A 23,287-nucleotide genomic window follows, 5' to 3' on the forward strand; every position below is an offset into this window, starting at 1 on the left:
AGGAGAAGAAGAATAGAAGACCACAAGAACTCAATTCCATTACTCTAGGAGGTTCCCAAAGGCCACAAGTGCCTTTCCCTCAACGGTTAATCACACCATCACTAGACAAGCAATTTAAACCTCAGCCACAAGCTCAACCATGTCCAAGACCTTCACTAAGGGTTCCTTTTCCACAAAGGCTAGTGAGGGCCAATGAAAACAAAGACTTTGGAAAATTTTGTGATCCAAATATGGTTGAGTGCAGATTTCCTAATGTACATAAAGATGAAGACTCTTCATATGAGGATTTTATTGATAATGCACTGGATAACAAGTTTTCATATCTATCTTTTGGATTTACAAGGTGTTATGATGAAATTGAATTTTCAGATGATGAATGTGATGTGGTATATCAACTTAAAATTGCAAGTGAAGTTATTGATCCTCTTATAATTGATTCTCCTATTGAGAATATTGATGTTGGTTTATTTTTTGATGTATGTGTTGATGATGATGATATGGAAGGAAGTATAGGGAGTTGTGTTGTGGAAGCAACATCTCAAGAATCACCTTCTTTGTCCACACAACCCTTAGAGATTATGAGAGTTGCAAAGATTGAACATGCTGTGGACCAATGTGTAGGGACTTATGCAGAGTTGGCAGAGTCTCAAGAATCACCACCTTTGGTAGGACCAACACTTGAGCCAGAGCCAGAACCATCATTTGATTCAAAGGAAGGCATATCCACATGTTTGGAACCTTCAGGTATCTCTCAGCAAAGTAAGGTTAATACCTCTTGTGATCTTTTAGAAAATTTTATAGAGGTACCTATATTTGACTTTGTCGGATGTGATTCAGTTTTTATTTCTTATTCTGCTTATCTTAATATGGTTTTGGTTCTATCTTATTTAACATGTATGTGGGAGATTTGTATTTCTTCAGAGTGTGCATATTTTCATAGGGCCTCTAATTGGATACTCAATTTGAACCGTCTTCGATCACCTGAAAGAACATCAAAGAAGACGAAGATGGAGAGAGCATTTCTTCACTTTTTAATGCCAATGTTGAAAGCTCCCTCCATAATAAGAGCCCTTGGTAGGTGGGTGTTGAAATATCTTACGCCTCTAAGATCGCGATTTCGTTAAATCTAATGAGGTGGTCGAGCTTATTGTTGGTTAGTCCTAGGAAGATCGTACCGATTCCACTGTACAAAAATTTTGTACAAGTGTCGAACCTATCCTAATAACCTATTGTGTTCTTTAGAAATTAAATTTGGAATTGCAAATTGAACTTAACATTATTGATTCCAAATTTAACTTATCTGTTTTTAATGGTTTAGACTTGGATCACAAACGATGTTTAACATTATTGATCCAAATCCACCTATGTTATAAATTCAATTAAATATTAATTTCAGAAATCGACTTCCAGGTTAAACATGGCGAGGCACTAGGCCTTTTTGGATATGGGAGCAACCACCACTTCCTAGACAAAGCCTTTCAATAAAATCTAATATTTAATTTCCTTATATAACCTTAGGTTTAACCAAAAGGAACAATCGAATCACAAATTCAAAAAACAAAAAAAAAATACAAAACTCGAATCACAAATTCGAAACCTAGAATTATATGCCTCTTGTGTTTGAAATTCATACAAAGAAAAACTAGTATGATGCGGAAAACAATTACTAGTTATACCTTTCTTTGTATTTAGCGACCTCTTGATCTTCTACCGTATTCCTCTTCTTATCCCGGACGTCGTGTGGGCGACGATCTACCGAGACGAGAACCACCCAAGCTCCTTCTTCTCCAAGATATTTTCGGCCACCACAAAAAACCCTAAGAGTGTGAGGTTCGGTCACCACCACCAAGCTCCAAGGGATGCTAGAAACAAAGCCTCATTTCTCTTCTTCTTCTCCAAGAAAGATCTGGCCACCTTCCAAGCTCCCAAGGATGAAGAGGTTCGACCAAGGAGAAGAAAGAAAAAGGAGAAGGGGAAATAAGAAGGGCCGACCACACCAACGAAAAGAAGAGGCGAATAGAATAGAGTTGTTACCCATGAAGGCACCCCTACCCCCTCTTTTATAATCCTTGGTCTTGACAAATAAGGAAAATTTAAATAAACACTTCCTTATTTTCTTTGCCATGAAAAGGAAAATTTTAATTAATTAAAACCAATTTCCTTTTCTTAAATATCATGGCCGACCACCTTATTGCTCTAAGCAAGGAAAGTTTTAACACAAAATTAAAACTTCCTAATTTGTTTCCGGAAATTTTAAAATAAAAATTTCTCTAATAATTTTTTCCTTCGTGGTTGGTTATAAAAGGAATTTTATAAATTAAAATCTCTCTATTAAAACATGTGGATGATTTCCAAAAAGGAAAGTTATCTTTTAAAATTAAAATCTTCCTCTCAATCTACAAATAAGGAAAGATATCAAATCTTTTCTTAATCTTTTGTAGAAACTTATAAAAGGAAAAATTTATAATTTTAAAACTAACTTTTAAATCATGAACATGGTTACAAAAAAAAAAGTTTTATCAAAAAATTAAAATGCACAAATAGGGGAAGATGTGTTGGATTGTTTATTATTGTGTTTATATAAAAATAGGGTTGAATATGATTTGTATACATGATAAAATGCACAAATATGGAAGGTCTGTATGAAAATTTTAAATTTTGTGATGAAACTGTTCGTCGCTAATTTATCATAATTTTACACTATGTATCATAATTCTGTGATGATTTTTTTTTGTTGCAGATTTTGTGATGAAAACAAATATTTATTGCAAATTCTGCGACGAAAAGTTGTTTTCATCACAAAATTGATATTTTTTTCCCATGCATTTACAACAACTATGGTGACGAAAAGAAATTTTCATCATATATTTTCTGAATCTGCAATGAAGCCTAGATGGTCACAGGTTTACAATAAATATTCCTTTTCATCGCAGATTTAGGATCATGAAATTTCATGGCAAATTCTTTTCATCGCAAATTAGCAATGAATTTTGCGATAAAAAAAATATTCATTGTATATTCAGCGACGAAAATCTCTTTTCATCGCAAATTGTGATCATGAAATTTCATGATGAATTAGCTTTCATGTCAAATTTGCAATGATATTTGCGATGAAAAAAACATTCATCGCAGATATTGCGATGAAAATCCCTTTTAGTCGTAGATTGAGATCATAAAATTTCATGACGAATTCTTTTTTTTTTTTTGCAAATTTGTGCATAAATTAAAGAAAAAAGGAAAAAATAGTCATATTATTGAATCCAAAATTAATAATTAGAAATATATAGTATAAGGTCTTATATAGTTAAATTAAGAAACCTTAAACTCTAAATATAAAAAGGAAAAAAGACCAAATTGTCCTAAAAGCTATAAACAAATAAATATATATAATCTAACATCCCCCTCAAACTCACGATGCTACAGCTAGAAGTATTGAGAGTTTGTTAGATAAGAAATGAAAGCGTGAAGCAGAATATGACTTGGTAAATATATCAACAATCTATAGTTTTGAAGGAACAAAAAGTAATGTGATAGTGTCAATTTGAAGATAGTGACGAGTAATGTGACAATCAATTTCAATATGTTTCGTTCGCTCATGAAAAACTAAATTATGTGTAATTTGAATAACACTCTGATTATCACAATATAACGGAGTTGGTTGATGAAGAGAGATACCCATCTCCGCAAGGAACCAACGCGACCAAACTATCTCACAAGTAGTTGAGGTCATGACACAATACTCAGCTTCTATGGAAGATCTAGGAATAACATCTTAATTCTTACTCTTCTAAGAAATGAGGGAATCACCAAAAAAAATATAGAAGTCAGTGGTAGATTTATGACCCGTAGGATTACCAGTCCAATCTGTATCAGAGTATGCATGCAGTTCAAGAGATAAAGTAGAAGAAAATAAAAGGCTTTGAAATTGAGTACCCTGAAGATACTTGAGAATATGAAGAACAGCAACCCAATGAACTGTATTTGGTGCATCGACAAATTGACTAACCGCATGAACAACATACGCAATATCTGGACAAGTCACAGTGAGATAAACCAAGCTTCCAACAATAGTTCTGTACAAACTAGGATCCGATAAAGGTGATCTATCAGATGGAGAATATCGAGCATTAGTCTCAATAGGAGTATCAGCGACTATATTATTAGTAAGACGAGCATGCTCAAACAGATCGGATATATACTTTGACTAGGATAAAAGATAATCTTTCGGGGAATAAGCAACCTCAATACCCAGAAAGTAGCGTAGTATACCCAAGTCTTTCATAGCAAAACGACGAGCCAACTCAGACTTCAGGGAAGCAATTCCATCAGAATCATCACTAGTAATAATCATGTCATCAACATATAATGATAAAAGAATATGACTTGCATTCGTACATCTAACAAATAATGCTGAATCATGATTACTAGGATGAAAATCAAGTAAAGTAATCACTGTAGAGAACTTCTTAAACCAAGCATGAGGTGCTTGTTTGAGACCATAAAGTGCTTTACGAAGCCTACAAACTTCACTAGGTTGGTGTGAAATACCAGGAGGAAGTGTCATATAAACTTCTTCATAAAGATCACCATTTATAAATGCATTCTTGACATCCATCTGAGATATTTTCCATCGACAAATAGAAAAAGCAGCAATCAAAGTACGAACAATCGTCATTTTTACAATGGGAGTAAATGTTTCCTCATAATCCATGTTATACTCCTGAGAATAACCTTTAACAATAAGACGAGCTTTGTATTGCTCGATAGATCCATCAGATTTAGTTTTGATCTTATATACCCAACAAGAACCATAGTGTATTTTCTTGGTGGCGACAGAACCAAATCTCATGTATGAGTTTGATGCAAAGTAGTTAGTTGCTTAGTCATAACACTCTGTTAAAGTGGGTTATAAACATCTTCTCTATAGAATACAGGCTCAGAAAGATAATGAATAGATGCAACAAATGAAGCAAAAGAATGAGAATAACAAGAATAAGTAAAATCTGGCAGTTTAGTATACTTACGAACACGAGTGGATTGACGGTAGTGGAGAGAATGATCATTCGCAATCTCAGGAGATGATTGGGTAGTGGCAGAAGGAGGAACATGTGGACCGGATATCTCAGGAATCAAAGTACCATATTCAATTGAACTACCAGTAGGAGTTGTGGGTTAAACTTCCTCAATGTCAGTATTGAAGGGATCAATACAAAGTAGATCTAACTTTGGCATATTATGCGAACTAGATGGAATAGAAAAGAATAGAATATGCTCAAGAAACACAACATGATGAGAGACATACAATTTTTTACTAGCAAGATCAAAGCAACGATATCCTTTTTGAGTAACACCATAACCCCAAAAGATACAAAGAGTAGACTGAGAGGCTAATTTATTACGCTCGACATGTGGACGAAGGACAAAGCAAGTGCAACCAAAAACACACAAAGAGGAATAGAGAGGAGCATGCCCATATAATTTTTCAAAAGGTGACAAGAATAAATTTTGTGAGGTTAGAATTCTATTAATCACGTGAGAAGCGGTAAGAATTGCTTTCCTCCAAAAGGTACTAGGAATACTACCAGACAATAAAAATGAACAGGTTGTTTCAACAAGATGCCTATATTTTTGTTTAGCCATACCATCTGTTCAGAAGTATCTGTACACGAGGTTTGATGAAAAGTAACATCAAAAGTAAGTAATTATGAAAAATAATTCGAAGTGTATTCACACCCCAAATCATAATGAAAATACTTTATGATATTAGAATGTTGAGTTTTCATAAGAGTTCTAAAGTTGTTGAAAATGGTAAGATAATCAGCCCCGTGTTTCATAAGACACACCCAAGTGTAACAAGTGCAATCATCAATAAATGAAACATAATATCTTGACCCCCGCCCCTTCATAGAAATAGGAGAGGGTCCCCACACATTAGAATGGATAGATCAAATGGAGCAGAAGAAAAAGAAAGACTTTTAGAAAATAGTAAGACAGAAAATTTGGTTAGTTTATAATCACTACAATCAGAAATATCAAACTTTTTCAAAGGTTCTAATATTCCTGTAGAAGTTAAAAACTGCAAACGAGATGCTGAAACATGACTTAAACAAGAGTGTCACAAATAAAAATCAGAAGATGAACGATTCAGATGAAAAGATGATAAATCCACACTTGAAACTACAACTTCTAGTACTTTGAGTTGATCTAAAACATAGAGTTCTCCTTACCTACAACCTGTCTCAATCAACCTCTGAGATTACGGGTCCTGAACATAATAATTGGATGAAGAAAAAGAGACTAGGTATCTAAACTCACATAATTGACTAATAAAAATAAGATTTAAAGTAAGACTCGGAATATAATAAACATCAGTAAGAGATAAACAAGATATAATAATTGAACTGACACCTACTAATGATATAGGAGTATCATCAACAGTCACAATAGATATAGATAAACGTGGAGAAAAAGAAATAAAAGATGATAAATTAGATGACATATGATGGGAGGCACCAGAGTCCAAAATCCATAAGGATGAAGATACACCTGAAATATCAGACGATGACAAACCTATATGAGAGGAAGCTGACATGGCAAAGGGATATGAAGCAATAAGCTGTTGAAACTACTTCAACTTATACGGATCAGATTTCTATGAAACATCTGCACGACCAGGCATGATGACAGAACGAATAATGCTGAGAATAACCAAACTGTAAGGATACACATGTGTACGATCTGTAAAAACTGGTGTCAGGATGACTCATGGTCACACAGAGAATTCGAGGTAGAAAAAGATGTCAAATGTAGAAATTGAGAACACAGAGTGTCGGTGTCGAAATTAGTAAAAAAGGACATCAATGCTAAAATCGGTAACACAGGGCGTCGACATCGAAATTGATATAAAAGAGCATCGGTACCGAAATCAATAGCATAAGACGTCAGCACCGAAAACGACAAAAAAGAGTGTTGGCGCTGAAATTGGTAGAAAAGAGCGTCGGCGCCAAAATCGGCCGGACAGGTCATCGGCATGGAAATCAGCAGGACAAGACGTCAGCGCTAAAATTGACAGCAACAGTAGGAGACGATAGCGACAACAAGAAGTAATAACAGGGGACGGCAGAAAAAATTAGTTCAGAGAAAGAACCTAGCTTTGATACCATGTAGAAATTAAAAAAAAAAAAAAAAAAGAAGAAAAAACTAGTCATATTATTGAATCCAAAATTAATAATTAGAAATACAGAGTATAAAAATCTTATATAGTTCAGTTAAGAAACCCTAAATTCTAAATATAAAAAGGAAAACACCATATTGTCCTAAAAGCTATAAACAAATAAATATATATAATCTAATAATTTGTAATGATTTTTATGACGAAGCAATAATTGTCATAGATTTGCAATGAATATATCTTTTCATCACAGATTTAAAATCATGAAATTTTATAACGAAGTCTCTTTCGTTGTAAAATCAAAATGAATTTTGTGATGAAAAAATAATTCGTAGCAAATTTTATTATGAATATATATTATTTCATCATAAAATTTGGCAACGACTTATTTATGATGAAAATTTTTTCATAGATTTTATTACGAATTAATTTGTAATGTTTTTTTTTAATTCATCATATATTGATCATTTTTTTATGCATGGTCAGCCCATGTGGATGATGATACCATGACTATTAGCCTCAAAATTCTAAATTTAATTTTGATTTTTCTTTTTTATGCCCAACTAATTGGAGCATAAAGTCCTTGTTGAACAATGAATTTTAGTTCCTCACTTTGATTCTTGATTTTGTTGTTTTTTTAATCTAAAGTCATGTCACATGTGCATGACCCCAACCATAGTCTTCAAACTCATTGTCCATAGAAATTTTAATGGACAGAAATTAATACAGCCCTTTTTAAATTAATCATTAAAAAAGAATACCACACAAATTTTATTATCCGAATTACCCGCCACTTGATCGATTTGAATGCGTAAAGTTAAACCACTGCATATATTACGGTAGTTATGATTACCGTATATTATTGATCAATATTATTGATTTGAGTTGAACAAATCTCAACTATGCACGTAGTATAGCAACTATGAGTTATAATTGCTGTATGTTTTAGTAGTTATGATTTATAGTTGGTACTGTGTAATATTGGCTTGAATTTAATAAGATTTTACTTGTGCATATATTATAATAGTTATAAAATGAAGATTGAAAGTATTAGAGAGGGTGAATAATGTTCGTGACTTTTTTATTTTTTATGTAAAATTATTGAGAGAGAAATGTAGTGGAAATAAAGAAGTAAAGAAGGGAAAGAGAATTCAAGCTAACATGTATTGATTTTACTTGATTCGGAACCTGTGATAATTTCTACTTCGATGTCCACACTTGAGAATGTATTCGTTGGACAATCACTAATCAATCGAGTCATTACAAAAGTAATTCAAATTTAAGTACAAGTAACTGAAAAATAAAAGATACCGATAACTTAGAAGAAAAGATCTTGAGCATAGTCGTCATCGGAGTAGCGTTCGAGCGCTATAAAATTATTTTTTGAGCAGTGCACAAGAGAGAAACTTATTTGAATTGATGTATTGAAGGTGTTGGTCGAACCCTCCTTTTATAGCTCCATCGAGGCGTCTGGAGTCCTCCCCGGGCACCCCAAAAGGCCTGACACAATATGTTCTCGTCGAAACTTCATCACATGTTAGTCCAACAAACAATAATATGTAAAGTAGAATAATATTTGATAGTCTCCGGATTGTCTGGTCCCAACTTTAAGTTTCATCAAAACTCTAAGTTGGATCGACGCCTACTGTTCCCTCTACAGGAAACACGTTCTCACCAAATCCTCTTAAGAGAGTTTACCTTTTTGTCAAACTGATCATCCAGACTATTTAGATTTTTGCTCAGTATCCGAGACTTTAAGACTTTCCACCTAGTGTCCTCGACCCTAGGATTTCCTACCTGGTGTTCACGACCTCCAGAATTTTCACCTAGTGTCCTCGACCCTAAGATTTTTGCTCGACATTTTCAACATGCCAAGACTTCACCCAATTTCATTGATCATGTTTCCTTACCTAGTCATAACTATGACTTTCTCCTATTTAGACTTATCTAGGATTTACCTACATACTTAGATAAATTTATTAGATAATAATTAATTTTAACTTTAAATTTTTATTAATTATTAAAATTAAGTTTGATTATCTGATGCTACATGTACTAAGTAAATTATACGTCAGCGCTGATCAGATCGATTAATATAGTCTATGAACCTTTTTGAAACTAATTCTACTATATCACAACACAATCATCATTTTGGCCTCTATATTAACCCGTTCAATCTTCCCCCACTCTCTATTAAATAAATTAATCAAACAAATAATAAAATTCTAGACACGGATTGTACTAATACTTTTTTATTAATATTTAATAGCAATCAATATTTTTTTTATTATATTATTAATTTTAATAATCGAAAGAACAGGGAAATACTTATTAATTAATAATAATTTATGATATATTAATTAATAATTTAATATTTTTAATAATCTTCCCAGAAACATTTCTATAAATTTATAATTTTATTTTTTCGATGACTTTCAAATGGTGAACCGTAATCAGATAATTAAGATTAAGAATCTATATGTCAGAAACATTTGGAACGGTGATAAAGCCTAATTGAAATAGAGCCGAATGAGACAAATAGAGCCTATCCAACCATCGCTCTCGCCCCATTACTAAGGCTATGTTTATTTGGGAGAGTGGAAAGTAAAATTAAGGAAAAGTTTCCACAGTAGAAAAGTTTCCGTCGTTTACTTCATTAAAATTTTCCGAAGGAAAATTAACGCAATCCATCCGCGGATAATTTTTGAGCCAAAATCGATCACCTCAAAATCGGACGGAAAACAGCGGATAGAAAAAAAAATGACGCATGTACTCCTTTTGCATTCACAAAATTACACCATATACCAAAAAAAAATGACGCATGTAGCCTTTTTAACTCATAAAATTACACTATGTACCAAAAAAATGACGCATGCACCCTTTTTTATTTACAAAATTACATCATAAGTATTCACCTTCCTCTATCAAGGTAAACAAGTATGCAAAGGAAAAAATTTCTTCACCATTTCTTTTCTCTTCCTCCAAAAATAATTTTCCATAGTTGATTCTCTTCCTTTTCTCATCCACACACAAGTAAACATAGCCTAACTGTTGCTGCCTGAATACTTTTCCCAGCTTAAAATTTCGCCATTAATGGCGACTTTTCTGGCATCTCAATTCTCGTGTTCCGAATTCTCCCCCCTTTTAACGGTATTCACTTCAGCCGAGTGCGGTGATGCAGCCGATGAGCTGGAAGTGATTCCGGTGGGTGCCTCGGAGCTGTTTTCCCTCCCTTATAAATACCCTATCCGCCCTTTCTCTCCCAGCCAGCACATCCATCATCCATCCATCCATCCATCCATCACTCGCAGCGTAACCCCAAACGCCAGGGCACGGGACCAACCCGAACTAAACCCCCTCCTACCATCCCTCCTCCTCTCTGCGGCTCTGCCTCTGCCACACAACTCTACATTACCACGTCCATAACCCCAAATCCACCAGCTTTCTTCCACCATCATGCCCTCTTCTTCTTCTTTCTCCGTTGTAATTGCCACTGCGGTGGCCGCCGCCGCCACCGCCGCCGTCGCAAGCGGCAGTGTCCTGCTGGTCCTTATGCCGGGCGCCTTAGTCTTCCCCTTCCTCCTTTTCCTCCTCGGATTTTTCTTCTCGTTGGCGTTGGCGTTCAGAGGTGTCCTCCGCGGGCGTTGCGAGGGCGGCGGGAGGCTCCCCCTGCCGCCGGGGTCGATGGGGTGGCCGTACATCGGGGAGACGTTCCAGCTCTACTCCAACAACCCGAACGCCTTCTTCTTGCTCAAGCAGAAGAGGTACGGGCCCATCTTCAAGACGCACATCCTCGGCTGCCCCTGCGTGATGGTGTCCAGCCCGGAGGCCGCTCGGTTCGTGCTCGTCACGCAGGCGCACCTCTTCAAGCCCACCTTCCCCGCCAGCAAGGAGCGCATGATCGGTCCCCAGGCCATCTTCTTCCAGCAGGGAGCCTACCACGCTCACCTCCGCCGCCTCGTCCTCCGCGCCTTCCTCCCCGAAGCTATCCGCTCCTCCGTCGCCGGAATCGAGGCCGTCGCCCTCCGCTCTCTCGGCGCCTGGGACGGCCGCCTCGTCAACACCTTCCAGGAGCTGAAGACGGTGGGTGCGCTTGCTTTGTTCATCTTCCTCCGAGTTGGTCCGATCCTTTAATTTCCTCTAATATAATGGTTGCTTTGCTTTCTCTGCTCTGTGAATTTCGCGCAGTACGCGTTCAATGTGGCAATCCTCTCCATCTTCGGCAAGGATGAGATCTCCTCCTTGGAGGATCTGAAGCAATGCTACTACACGCTCGAGAAGGGCTACAATTCGATGCCCATCAACCTCCCCGGTACCCTGTTCTTCAAGGCCATGAAGGCCAGAAAGCAACTGGCGCTGATCGTAGCCAAAATCGTCTGCTCCAGGAGGATGCAGAGGAAGACGTCCCCCAACGACCTGCTCGGTTCCTTCATGGAAACCAAAGAAGATCTCTCCGACGACCAGATCGCCGACAACGTTATCGGCGTCATCTTCGCTGCCCGCGACACCACCGCCAGCGTCCTCACCTGGATCATCAAGTACCTCGGCGACAACCCCGGCATCCTGCAAGCCGTCACCGTAAATTACTAGCCCCCCTTCCCCCTTCTTCACGGCCTCTCACCCGGAACCTCCTCGCTCACGATCGGAGCTCACTTTTCAGGAAGAGCAAGAGGAGATCGCGAGGAGCAAAGGGAGCGAGCCCCTCGCTTGGGCCCACACCAAGAAGATGCCGCTCACCTCGAGGGTCATCCAAGAAACCATGCGAGTGGCTTCCATCCTATCCTTCACCTTCCGGGAAGCCGTCGAGGACGTGGAGTACCAAGGCAAGTAGCTACTGACACTACCATGCCCATCCTCATCCAATTCCAGCTCTGACATCCATCGATCTGCAGGGTACCTGATTCCCAAGGGATGGAAGGTGCTCCCGCTCTTCAGAAACATCCACCACAGCCCGGAGAACTTCTCCGACCCAGAAAAATTTGACCCCTCCAGATTCGAGGTCAGTCTCCTCCCCATCTCCGTCTCCACAATCTATGCAATGAATCAATCAACAATAAATCATTCTCCTGAACTGGCACTGCTGCAGGTGGCTCCAAAGCCTAACACCTTCATGCCCTTCGGCAACGGGACCCATTCCTGCCCTGGAAACGAGCTCGCAAAGCTGGAGATGCTCGTCCTCCTCCACCACCTCACCACAAAATTCACGTAACTCTCTTCCCCAAAATCTTTCGGAAAGCGTTGACCTTTTTCTAGTGGGACGCCGCCGTCAGTGACACTCTGCTTTCTTTCTCCATCAGGTGGAGTACGGTGCGATCCCAAAGTGGGATACAGTTTGGACCTTTCGTGCTCCCCATCAATGGTTTGCCCCTCAGATTCGCCCTCAAGTCAGCACCAGCGCCAGCAGCTTGACTGCTACGTACGTACTCACGTACACTCCATGCTCGTACCCAAAAAGGGTTATGGCCGACGCTGCTGCTCTTCCTGGGAATGGAAAGGCAGGGAGCTGCCACAGGATTGGTGGGAGACTGCAACTCAGTCGTCTTCTTCTCGTATAAACAGTAATTTTAATCGAAGAGAAAGATATGAAATGAACTGAACTGAACTGATCGATCATGAGCAAACACAATAATAACGATAAAAGGAACAGGAACACGATTGGAGCTTGTGATTTTGTCAGGTTTGGGTCCGCCATAACCCATGCTTAATATTGATAATTCAAAGTTAAAGGAGATTAATGCACGAGCAATATACATGAAATCATTTGAGTATGAGTGGTCAGAGGTTGGTGAAAACATATGAATCCCAATCCCCAACTATAAACCCTAAAGCTATACTGAATTCATTCTTGAGTTGAAGGGGTACTGTTCTGTTTTTTTTTTTTTCCAATGTCAAAGGGCTTGTGGGATAACGAAATTTATATAGCAATTTTAATGAAAAACAACAAGATGAATTGTAAATTTTTTTAAAAATTATTATAATAATTTAATATTTTAAATGTTTAAAATTTAATAAAGTCGTAACTACCTCTGATTCAACTCGTGTTTGAGCAATACAACTAACTCTATCAAATGTCAACTTTTGACCATGTTAAATTACTAAAATACTCTTTAGAGTTCAACCGAATGATCTCCAATTTGAACAAAATCAACTTTAGTATTTCAAATTCAGTGCTCTAAATCTATCATAAATTTTTTAAAAAAAAAAAATGGATCGACGCATAATGAATGACCGAAATGACCTTCAACTTAAGGTACCGTGTATCCCAACTAAATGACTACAGCTATGAATAATAACGGCAACAAATGTTGTTTTAATGATTAATAAAAAAAAAAATAGTGTTCTTTTGATGATGATCAAAAGTGCCATGTGAAGCTAATTTTCCATCGTAGTAGTTTCGTGATTATTAAATTGGCAGACATATTAGCTTGCTATTGCTGGAGATTGTAGCACTTCACAAAGCATAAATGTCATTTATCCAACAAAACATGATTCACAACCCTTCTAACTCATCGAAAGACTTGAACCACACATGACACACCCAAAACTGAGATGATATAAATCGAGATGCTAAAGCATCATATCTCTGTTTACCTCAGAAAACATAGCAGCCAATTAAGGATGAACACAACTAGAGTAGGATAACATCCGATCGGAGTTATAGTTCCTACAAATAGAGCTAGCACCTACTTTACTTATCCATCTGATGCTCACATGACTCACGTATAGAGCTTAAGGATAAGGTTTGATGCTCATAAGTTTGGTGCTTACTAAAGTTGCCAGTTTTTTTCCTTATATTATTATTATTTTTATTATTTTTAAATTTTTGAACATGTGGAATATTATCTCAGATTGAGCCTTGGAATGCAGTCTGTAGTTTATATTCCCAAGTCCAAGTTTCAAGTAAGGACATCCGTAATAATAAATCTATGATAATTATTGTCATATTAAAATTTCAAAATTTCATTTTAATTGTGAGAAGTCGATTCATTTACTCCATTGTATTGGTGCAGAAAGTACCAGATCATTAAATCTGTATTTTAATAATGACAAAAGATTTAAAAATTAAGATGTCTTATTATCTAATAAGGCTGATTGAGTTTGCAGAAAAGTCCTAAGTTAGCTAAAGCAAAAGTCCTAGTGGATTCTAGGTAGATGGAAAATCCTAGGGGGTGCTAACCCTAGATGATGAAAAGTCCTAGCTGCGGTAAGACAGGTGAAAAATCCTAGGGGGCGGTATCCCTAGGTCCTAGGGGCCATAGGTGAAAAGTTTTGGTGGGTTGAGCGCTTCGGGCAAAATCCTAGAGTCAAGGACTCTAGGTTGAAATTCTAGTGGTCGCGGACCGGATGGAAGATGGAAGTCTAGGCGAGTCGTGGAGCGGACGTCCAGCATGAAAATCAGAAGTTCGAGCGCTGAGCAAAAATCCAGTTGGTTTGGAGGACCAGTCTGACAACAGGTAACTTCTCTTAAGAGAAGTAGATGAGGAGGCGTTCCCCTGTGAGGAAACAGTAGGCGTCGGTTCGACCTAGGGTTTCTAGAGGAAATCCTAAATCAGAATCGAACAGTCCAAAGGCTATCGAAGTTATTTATTTACATATTATCTGCTATGTGCTAACTCTCTTTTGCAAGAGACTAATACTTTGTGCAGGGTTAGATTCGACTAGGATCGGTCGATCGAACCTGCGATCGGTCGACCGAACCTCCCAGCAAACAAAGTTGATTTCCAACCAGCTCACCGAATTCGTCCGAGGAATCGGTCCACCGAACCTCAGGATCGGTCGATCGAACCGAGGATAAGCGGTGACGTGATCGAGCCGAGTTGATCGGACCAAATAAGCTGGGGATCAGTTGACTGAGCAGTAAGATCGGTCGACCGAAGGAAGAAAGTATATCCGAGCAATAGAATCGGGAGGCAAACCGATTTAGGCGGGATCAATCGACTGATCAAGATGATCGGTCAACCGATCGACAACAGGTCAAAATTGATCCCGAGATCAAGAAATCTGGATCAGGTTAAGCTTGGTTATAAAGGGAGGGTCGACCAGTAGCTTTGAAAACAACATACTTTTTTAGATCAAGAACAAACAACTGCGCACTCCGGCAACATCTAAACGCTACTCTAATGACTATCAAGTCAGAAGATAGATTTTATCAAGTCGTTGGTAATAAGTTGTATTTCATATCTGTAAAGTTTCATACTTATATTATTCTTTTGTAAAGTTTTCTGAACTGATAGTGAATTGTTCAACGAAAGCGATCAACGATTACAGGCCTTGGAGTAGGGGTCGCCACATGCTCCGAACCAAGTAAAAGAAGCATTACTTGCCTTTTCATTCTTTATTATGCTGCTTATTCTGTTTGTTTTACGAAATGAGTGAAAAAGCAACGCGTTCTATTCACCCCCCCTCTAGCACGTCTACGATCTTACACATTGTTCCTGTTCGAAAGCGTGAAATTGGAAAGTTGGGGAGGTGACTGTTCTGTTGACTGGATGAAGTCCTCGCTCCTCTCTGCAAAATAAAATCAAACTAGGGAAGGGGTTCCTGTCATTGGTCCTCCGACGCTCAAGTTAGAAACAAAAGAAGAGAAAGTAAAATCACTAGGGACCGAGATCAATCTTGCATTTTTTTATACCTATCATACTCTTTTATACATATTTTGGTGACCCTTCATATATCTCTGTTTAATGATATTAATTGTAGACAGAATGCATCTTTATCTTGGCCTCTCCACATTCAATGATAGATGGAGTGTTCTCTTTTATTTTCTCTTCCTTTTATTAAGTATTCGTCTTTTCCTTTTTTATTATATCAGTCCATTACACTGTCACTGACATACCCCAAGTCGAACAAGTGGCCCGCTCAACCCACTATACTGCTGATTGGTCTAATCATACATTATTTCATCCAGATGGCTGATTAGACAGTAGTTCCTACGATCGGCCTATGTATCCTCCTCTCGCTCGGGCAATGCGATTGAGCCTCTGAGCCATGACGTTGACCGTTTTGACTTTGACGTCCACTGTAGCCGTTGACCCGTGCCAGATGGGCTCCTCCTTACCACCGCATCACCCATCATGTGTCTAATACCTGTATATCTATATTTACATCTCTCTATATTCGTAAGACCAACATTAAGAGCTATTAAAATAATGATTTTTTTAAAAATCTCACTCCTTTAAAAAAATATCTCTCTACTATCATAAATATGTCTAATAACTTTTTAAAATCTCATTTACAATTTACTTATTTTTATTTATAATTTTCACTCATCTTTATATATAATTTCATTTACAATATATAATATCAATTAATATTTTAATTTAATATTTATAATTATGTTAATATTTTAAATTCTATACATTTATTTATGTAATAATAATAATTTAATATAAATAAATAAATATTTTAAAAAATATAAATAAATAAAAATTATAAAAAAACATTAAATAGGGCAGTGGAACTAGAGCTGTCAGACGGGCCAACCCGTGGCGGGGCGGGTTGGTCCGTGGCGGGCTAACCATTTGGCTTGGCGGGGCGGGGCGGGTCAACCCGCCAACTTGGCGGGTTGGAAAATTTCCAACCCAACCCAACCCAACCCATTCTAAGGCGGGTTACGGATTTGGCGGGCCAACCCGCGGGCCCATCAAAAATTTTTTAAAAAAATTAAAAAATATTTCATATCTTCAACATTTTACTTCGAAAAAGTTTTCTACAATTAAATGTATACATAAATATGTATTTTAAATATAAATGAACACAAACGAGTACTTATATTGGATGAAAAGTACTATTTTTATTTCAAAATTATAACAAAGAAAGATAATAAATTGGCTTAAAACTTAGCTTACATGTGTTTTTCAACCCGCGAGCCAACCCAAGCCCGAGCGGGCCGACCCGCGCGGGTCGCAGGCCTAGATGGGTCGGCCCACGGTGGACTTGGGTTGATAAAATTTCAACGTAACCTGCTTAAATTGTTTGGCGGGATGAGTCAACCCGACGGGCCCAACCTAAATTGACGGCTCTAAGTGGAACCCATCGTGCGTCAAAGAGAAAGAATATAAACCCTCTTTACAAATTTTTTTTGTAATATAAATCCGGTTATAAAATTTTGGGACCAAATTGTAGAATAAATTATAAACTTCACCCATGTAATGGGGATGGGGTTTATAATAGAAAGTTTATAGTATAAATCTGATGCTATAAACGTGTATTACCCATTTTTTATTGAAAGAAAAAAATAATTTAACAAAAATGAATTGAATAAAGATTAATCAATTGAAATTTTGGAAGAAAATAAAAAAAAGATTAACGTATTGATTTATATAGAATATCTATAAAAAAATCATTGAAATAAAATATTTAAAATGACTTTATTAATCATCAGGTATCATCTTACCTAAAAACTACGTATTGAACAAAAAAATATCGTATACATTTAAGAAAAAAAAAATATATTATATTAAAGAATAAGCAAATTAAATTGAAATCGAATTTTCATTTTCCTACACTGATTTATAATTAAAATAAAATTCTATTAAAAATAAAAAAAATAAATTTAGAGTATGATTAAAAGAATTTATGAAAAACTATGTCAATTTGAGTATTTTGTCTTATCTGATTTTGGGATTGCTTTCTCTTTGACTTTTTGTCTTTATTATTGTTGCTTTTTTTTTTTTTATGAAGAGTTGAAAAATGAATCCTCCTCGTGAGTAGTCTTCTCGACTTTAATTGGTCAAAACTTAAATATAGATATTTTTTATATGATAGATTACTTGAAGCACACCGCTAGCTTTGAAAAAAGATCCTCAATTAAGCCCCATATTATTTTTTGAATGTCTTAAAATATTCACAACTCACTCCTATTATAATATTCATCATCTCATTAAAAATATATAATCCATATTCATATATTTATTATAACAATATATCTCTTTCACTCATATTTATTTTAACATTAATACTCATTATCTATAGGTCCACAATACACTCAATTATCTTAAAATTATATTATATTAAATAAATATATTTAAAATATATTTAAAAATATTTAAGTTATTATTATTATTTTAATAATAATGTTATATTTTAAAAAATAATTTTAAAATCAAATAGTTACCTTTAAAAAAAAATGGGAAAAGGATCAACATCGTTCATCCCTCTCAACATTCTCCTCTTTCTCTTAGTAGTATTATAATATCCCCTTACAATAAAAAAATGTTAAATACAAATTTTAATACCATTTAATATTTTATTATGGATGCTCTGAATCACACTCTCGTCACAACTGACGTGTAAATGCTCAACTAGCAACTTTAAAATATCTTTCGAATTTTCAAGATGAACCAATGAGGTCTTCTTTTTCTCACATCCGCTCTTTTTTTAATCTATAGAAAATATTTTTAATTTTAAAAAAATTAATTTAGTTTTTGTAATTTATTTAGACTAAAGCTTTGTTATTTTTGGATAACTAAGATTTTAAATGAAAAAGCAACAACACATTTACAGATATAAAAACTATACAATCAATTAAAAATAAATAAATAAGATTTAATTTTACACACACACATATTGATTGATTAACATTTTTAAACAATTTAAAAAGTTAATGGATGATAAGTTTAGGATGGAAAATATATTAGCTTAATGAAACTCCAAAATTAAGTCTAAATAATTTTTCATTTTTTTAATTCTTGCTTCTAAATTATTACGTGAAATTATTTTAGGTTTGGAAAAGAAACAGTTCTAATAATAAGTAGATCATCGAAATAAAAATCGGACCATCTATTCTTTAATCTCCTTAAATACTTTACACGCATGAATGAATAATTAAATAGATTCTCTAGAATTACAATAGGTGTTCTATATTTCTCTTTTCTTGACACTTATCATTTTAATTGCTTAACCGTTTATTTTCGGTTGCTATCTAGATACTCCGTAATTATAATTCATGCTAGTTTTCATATATTTGTAATTATAAAATGAATAATATGTTCATAGACACCACGTAGCCAGTCCCATCGTAATCCGTTAAAAGTGATAATTTTGTATTACTATGATGATGATTTATTGTATAATGTTATTGATATGTAATTTCAAAATTTAAATGATTATTTATCAAAGGAAGATTCTTTTTGTTTGTATCCACAAAATTTATTTTTGGCATTTGATAAGAAAAATTTGATAAAATTAGTTAAGTTTTATCCATAAAATTTCTCAAGATTTGATCTCCATATATTTATATAATAATAATTAAGTATTATCCCACTAGATAATCATGAGGAAACTGGCGGCCGCTCCCTCAGGCCGGCAGTGAGGAGGCTGGCCGGCCATCGAGTGATGAGGCTGGCCTGCTGCTGAAGTTGTAGTTTATGCCTCGGCATGGTCATATTTCTGGTTTGAAATAAGGCTTATTGATGGGTGGATGATGAAAATTATCATTCGTGCATGATTTATCTGATAGTAAAAGATATACTAAGTAGTTATTTATCTCACAGTTATTTTTATTATCTGCTTTCTTCCTATTCAGTTGTTCGGATGGAGGTTGTTTTGCGGCAATTGATTTTGCTTTTTCTTCAATTGGAGAAGTGTGGGAAAGTACAAGGGGAGGACATAAAAGTGTTGTTATTTGGAGGTGATTGAGTGTGGGGTGTTGAGTAAGCTTCAGTTCGCTGAGATGTGATTTGGTCAGTGTCTGATAGGCATAAATAGTCAAAATTTATTTCCCATTAGGAAGCCTTAAAGTGACATATCCATCCATTCTTCAATAGTGCATTTTTTTTATATTCATTTAGTTTATTAAAAATATTTATTTGTGCACCCTTATATTTGATGGTTGACTTTATAATGTTATTTGTGCATGTCTCATTTTAACATGGACTTAAAGTATTTGGAGACACTCATTTTTATTCACCTATTTTAGATATATCTATACTCATTACTATAATATTACTTATTGTTATATAAATTTAGTAACAATTAATTATGTTATTGTTGTTGATGAGATACTCGCTTTTATTTGTAATAGTTTTCATTAATATGTTAATAAATTAAAAATAGAAAAAAAAATATAGAAAGAAATGTGTTAGATGTATAAAAAATCTTAATCGAATGTCGAGGTTTAACTGATGAGTTTAAATTTGGTTTGGAACAATGTTTGGATTTTCCTTGTAGTAATGTTGAGTTAGGGATGGGGATACAATAGGTGTCCATGTAAAAAGTGTCACAATTATAAATTTTTACAGTTTAATAAAATTCAAGAATATCCTTGTAGATTTAGCTTTATCATGAATTATTATAATTGGACATATCATGATAAACCGTCTACATCTAATGAGGATTATGGATGAAACATACAAGTCTTAGTTAATAGGGATCAAAATTATTATAATTAATTAAATCTATATCATAAGATGATAATTGATGCAGTATGTTAGAATTTAATTCCCGAACCGAGTGATGCAAGTTGTAGTTGTCTTCCAATATTTGAACAAAAGTTTACTACTTATACATCACCATTGAAGGTTGGAGGAGGTAGAAGTATGAAGTATTGATAAAAATGCAAATAATGAAGCATATCTCCAATTTAAAGAAGTGTTAAGTGCTATAGATGAACCAGTGTAGGCTTGTTGTAATAGTCACACTAAATTATCACTCACTGTAAGATTGTTGAATATCAATGCAAATCATAATGTGTCTAAAGATTGTTTTAATAATTTTGTTCAAGTTATTAAAGATGTATTGTTACGTAACCACATAATACCCAATGATTTTTATGGTATGAAAAAACTTATGAAAGAATTAGATTTTTTGGTGGAAAAAATTGAAATTTATAGAGATAGTTGTATGCTTTATTGGGGAGATGATGAAGAAGCAAATGTTTATAATTTTGTAATCAGTCTAGGTACAAGAGCACCAAAAGGAGTCAACAACGACACAAATCATATACTCAATTATTTTATTTGCCTTTAACTCTTAGGTTACAAAAATTTTATGCATCAAAGACCACTGCTGAATACATGACTTAGCATGTAAATCATCAAACAAAAAAGGGGCTAATATATCATCCATCAGATGTAAAGGCGTGAAAAAGTTTTGATAAAACATATCCTAAATTTGTGAAGGGGACTTGAAACATTAGGTTAGGTTTCTGTATTGATAGATTTGCTCCATTTGCCAAATTAGGAAGAAATTATTCTTGTTGGACAATTAGCTTAACTCTGTATAATATTTTTCCTAAAATATACATGAAAACACCGTATATGTTTTTAACATTGATTGTTTCTAGCCCACACAATTTGAAGAAGTTATTAGATATTTATATGCAACCATTGATTGCATAGCTAAAACAGCTATGAGATGAAAGTATTCCTACATATCATATTCATACTAATCAGATGTTTGCAATGAAGGTTGTTTTTCTTTCAACCATAAATAACTTTCTGGCTTATGACATGTAATCGGGATGAAGCACTGCTGGGATCTTAGGATTTACAATATGAATGGAGAGAACAAAATCAATCAGATTGAAACATGGGATGAAGTCGAGTTATTTTGATTATCATAGATAATTTGCCCCACCAAATCATATTTTCAGAAGGAATAAGGATTAATTCACTAAGAATAGAATCGAAAGAACATATCCTCCATTGAGATTAACATGTGAATATATTTGGTACATAGTTCTTAACTTTTCATCTGTAATTGAAGAGCTATATGGTACAACATATGAATATGAAAGTACATATAAATAGACTAAATAGGATATATTTTAGGATTTACCTTATTGGAAAAATCATTTGATTCATCATAATCTCTATATAATGCATATTGAGAAAATATTTTTGATAATTTGATAAATACAGCGATGGATATTGCCAAAAAAAATAAAATGCAATCTAAATATAAGAAAAGATATACAATTCATTTGTAAAAGACCCACTCTTAATGTCAATGAAAGTCGTACGGGATCAAAGACAGAGGTAATTTATACATTGAATAAGGATTAGAGACGTGTTGTTTGTGAGTGATTGAAATAATTGAGATTTCCAAATGGTTGTCTCTAATCTTAGGGCATATGTTGATGAAGGAATGAGAATTAATTGGTTTGAAAAGTTATGACTATTATATATTCATGGAAAGATTCATTCTTATTACTTTTAAGGAACTCTTACCAAATTTTATATGGGGTGTGATGTGGGTTAGGTTTCATGGATCCCTGACAAGGAAGGGAAAGAAGTTAACCAAGTGGAGGAGATAGATCAATATCGGCCGGGATATACCTCAAAGGAGGTAGACCAATATCGGTCAGGATATACCTCAAAGGAGGTAGGCCAATATCGATTGGCATATACCTCAAAGGAGGTAGGCCAATATTGATAGCGGTATACCTCAAGAGAGGTAGACAAACATCGGCCGGGATATACTTTCAGATAAGCAGGCTAGTATCGATCGAGATATACCTCAAGGGAGGTAGACAAACATTGGCCGGGATATACTTTCAGATAAGCAGGCTAGTATCGATCGAGATATACCTTCAGGGAAGAAGACAAATATCGATCGGGATATACTTCCGAGTGAGTAGACCAGTGTCAACCGAGACATACCTTTAAGAAGGAAAGGTAGACAAACATCGGCCGGGATATACTTTCAAATAAGCAGGCTAGTATCGATCGAGATATACCTCAAGGGAGGTAGACAAACATCGGCCGGGATATACTTTCAGATAAGCAGGCTAGTATCGATCGAGATATACCTTCAGGGAAGAAGACAAATATCGACCGGGATATACTTCCGAGTGAGTAGACCAGTGTCAACCGAGACATACCTTTAAGAAGGAAAGCCAATATCGGCCGGGATATATCTCAAAGGAGGTAGACCAATATCGGTCGGGATATACCTCAAAGGAGGTAGGCCAATATCGATTGACATATACCTCAAAGGAGGTAGGCCAATATTGATAGGGGTATACCTCAAGGGAGGTAGACAAACATCGGTCGGGATATACTTCCAAATAAGCAGGCTAGTATCGACCGAGATATACCTTCAGGGAAGAAGATAAATATCGGCCGGGATATACTTCCGAGTGAGGAGACTAGGGTCAACCGAGACATATCTTTA

General features: G+C 35.5%; 1 protein-coding gene across 1 annotated transcript; it reads left to right on the plus strand.

Moving 5' to 3' along the window:
• The first annotated feature begins 10,340 nt into the window (after positions 1 to 10,340).
• Positions 10,341 to 12,906, plus strand: LOC122020926 (abscisic acid 8'-hydroxylase 1-like). Its single transcript, XM_042578972.1, has 6 exons — positions 10,341 to 11,254; positions 11,360 to 11,749; positions 11,832 to 11,994; positions 12,064 to 12,170; positions 12,258 to 12,376; positions 12,469 to 12,906. The coding sequence occupies exons 1-6, from the start codon at positions 10,628 to 10,630 to the stop codon at positions 12,578 to 12,580; spliced, it is 1,518 nt and encodes a 505-aa protein (XP_042434906.1). The 5' UTR covers positions 10,341 to 10,627; the 3' UTR covers positions 12,581 to 12,906.
• The last annotated feature ends 10,381 nt before the right edge of the window (positions 12,907 to 23,287 follow it).

Source organism: Zingiber officinale, chromosome 9A (genome assembly GCF_018446385.1).
Source record: "Zingiber officinale cultivar Zhangliang chromosome 9A, Zo_v1.1, whole genome shotgun sequence".
Taxonomy (NCBI): domain Eukaryota; kingdom Viridiplantae; phylum Streptophyta; class Magnoliopsida; order Zingiberales; family Zingiberaceae; genus Zingiber; species Zingiber officinale.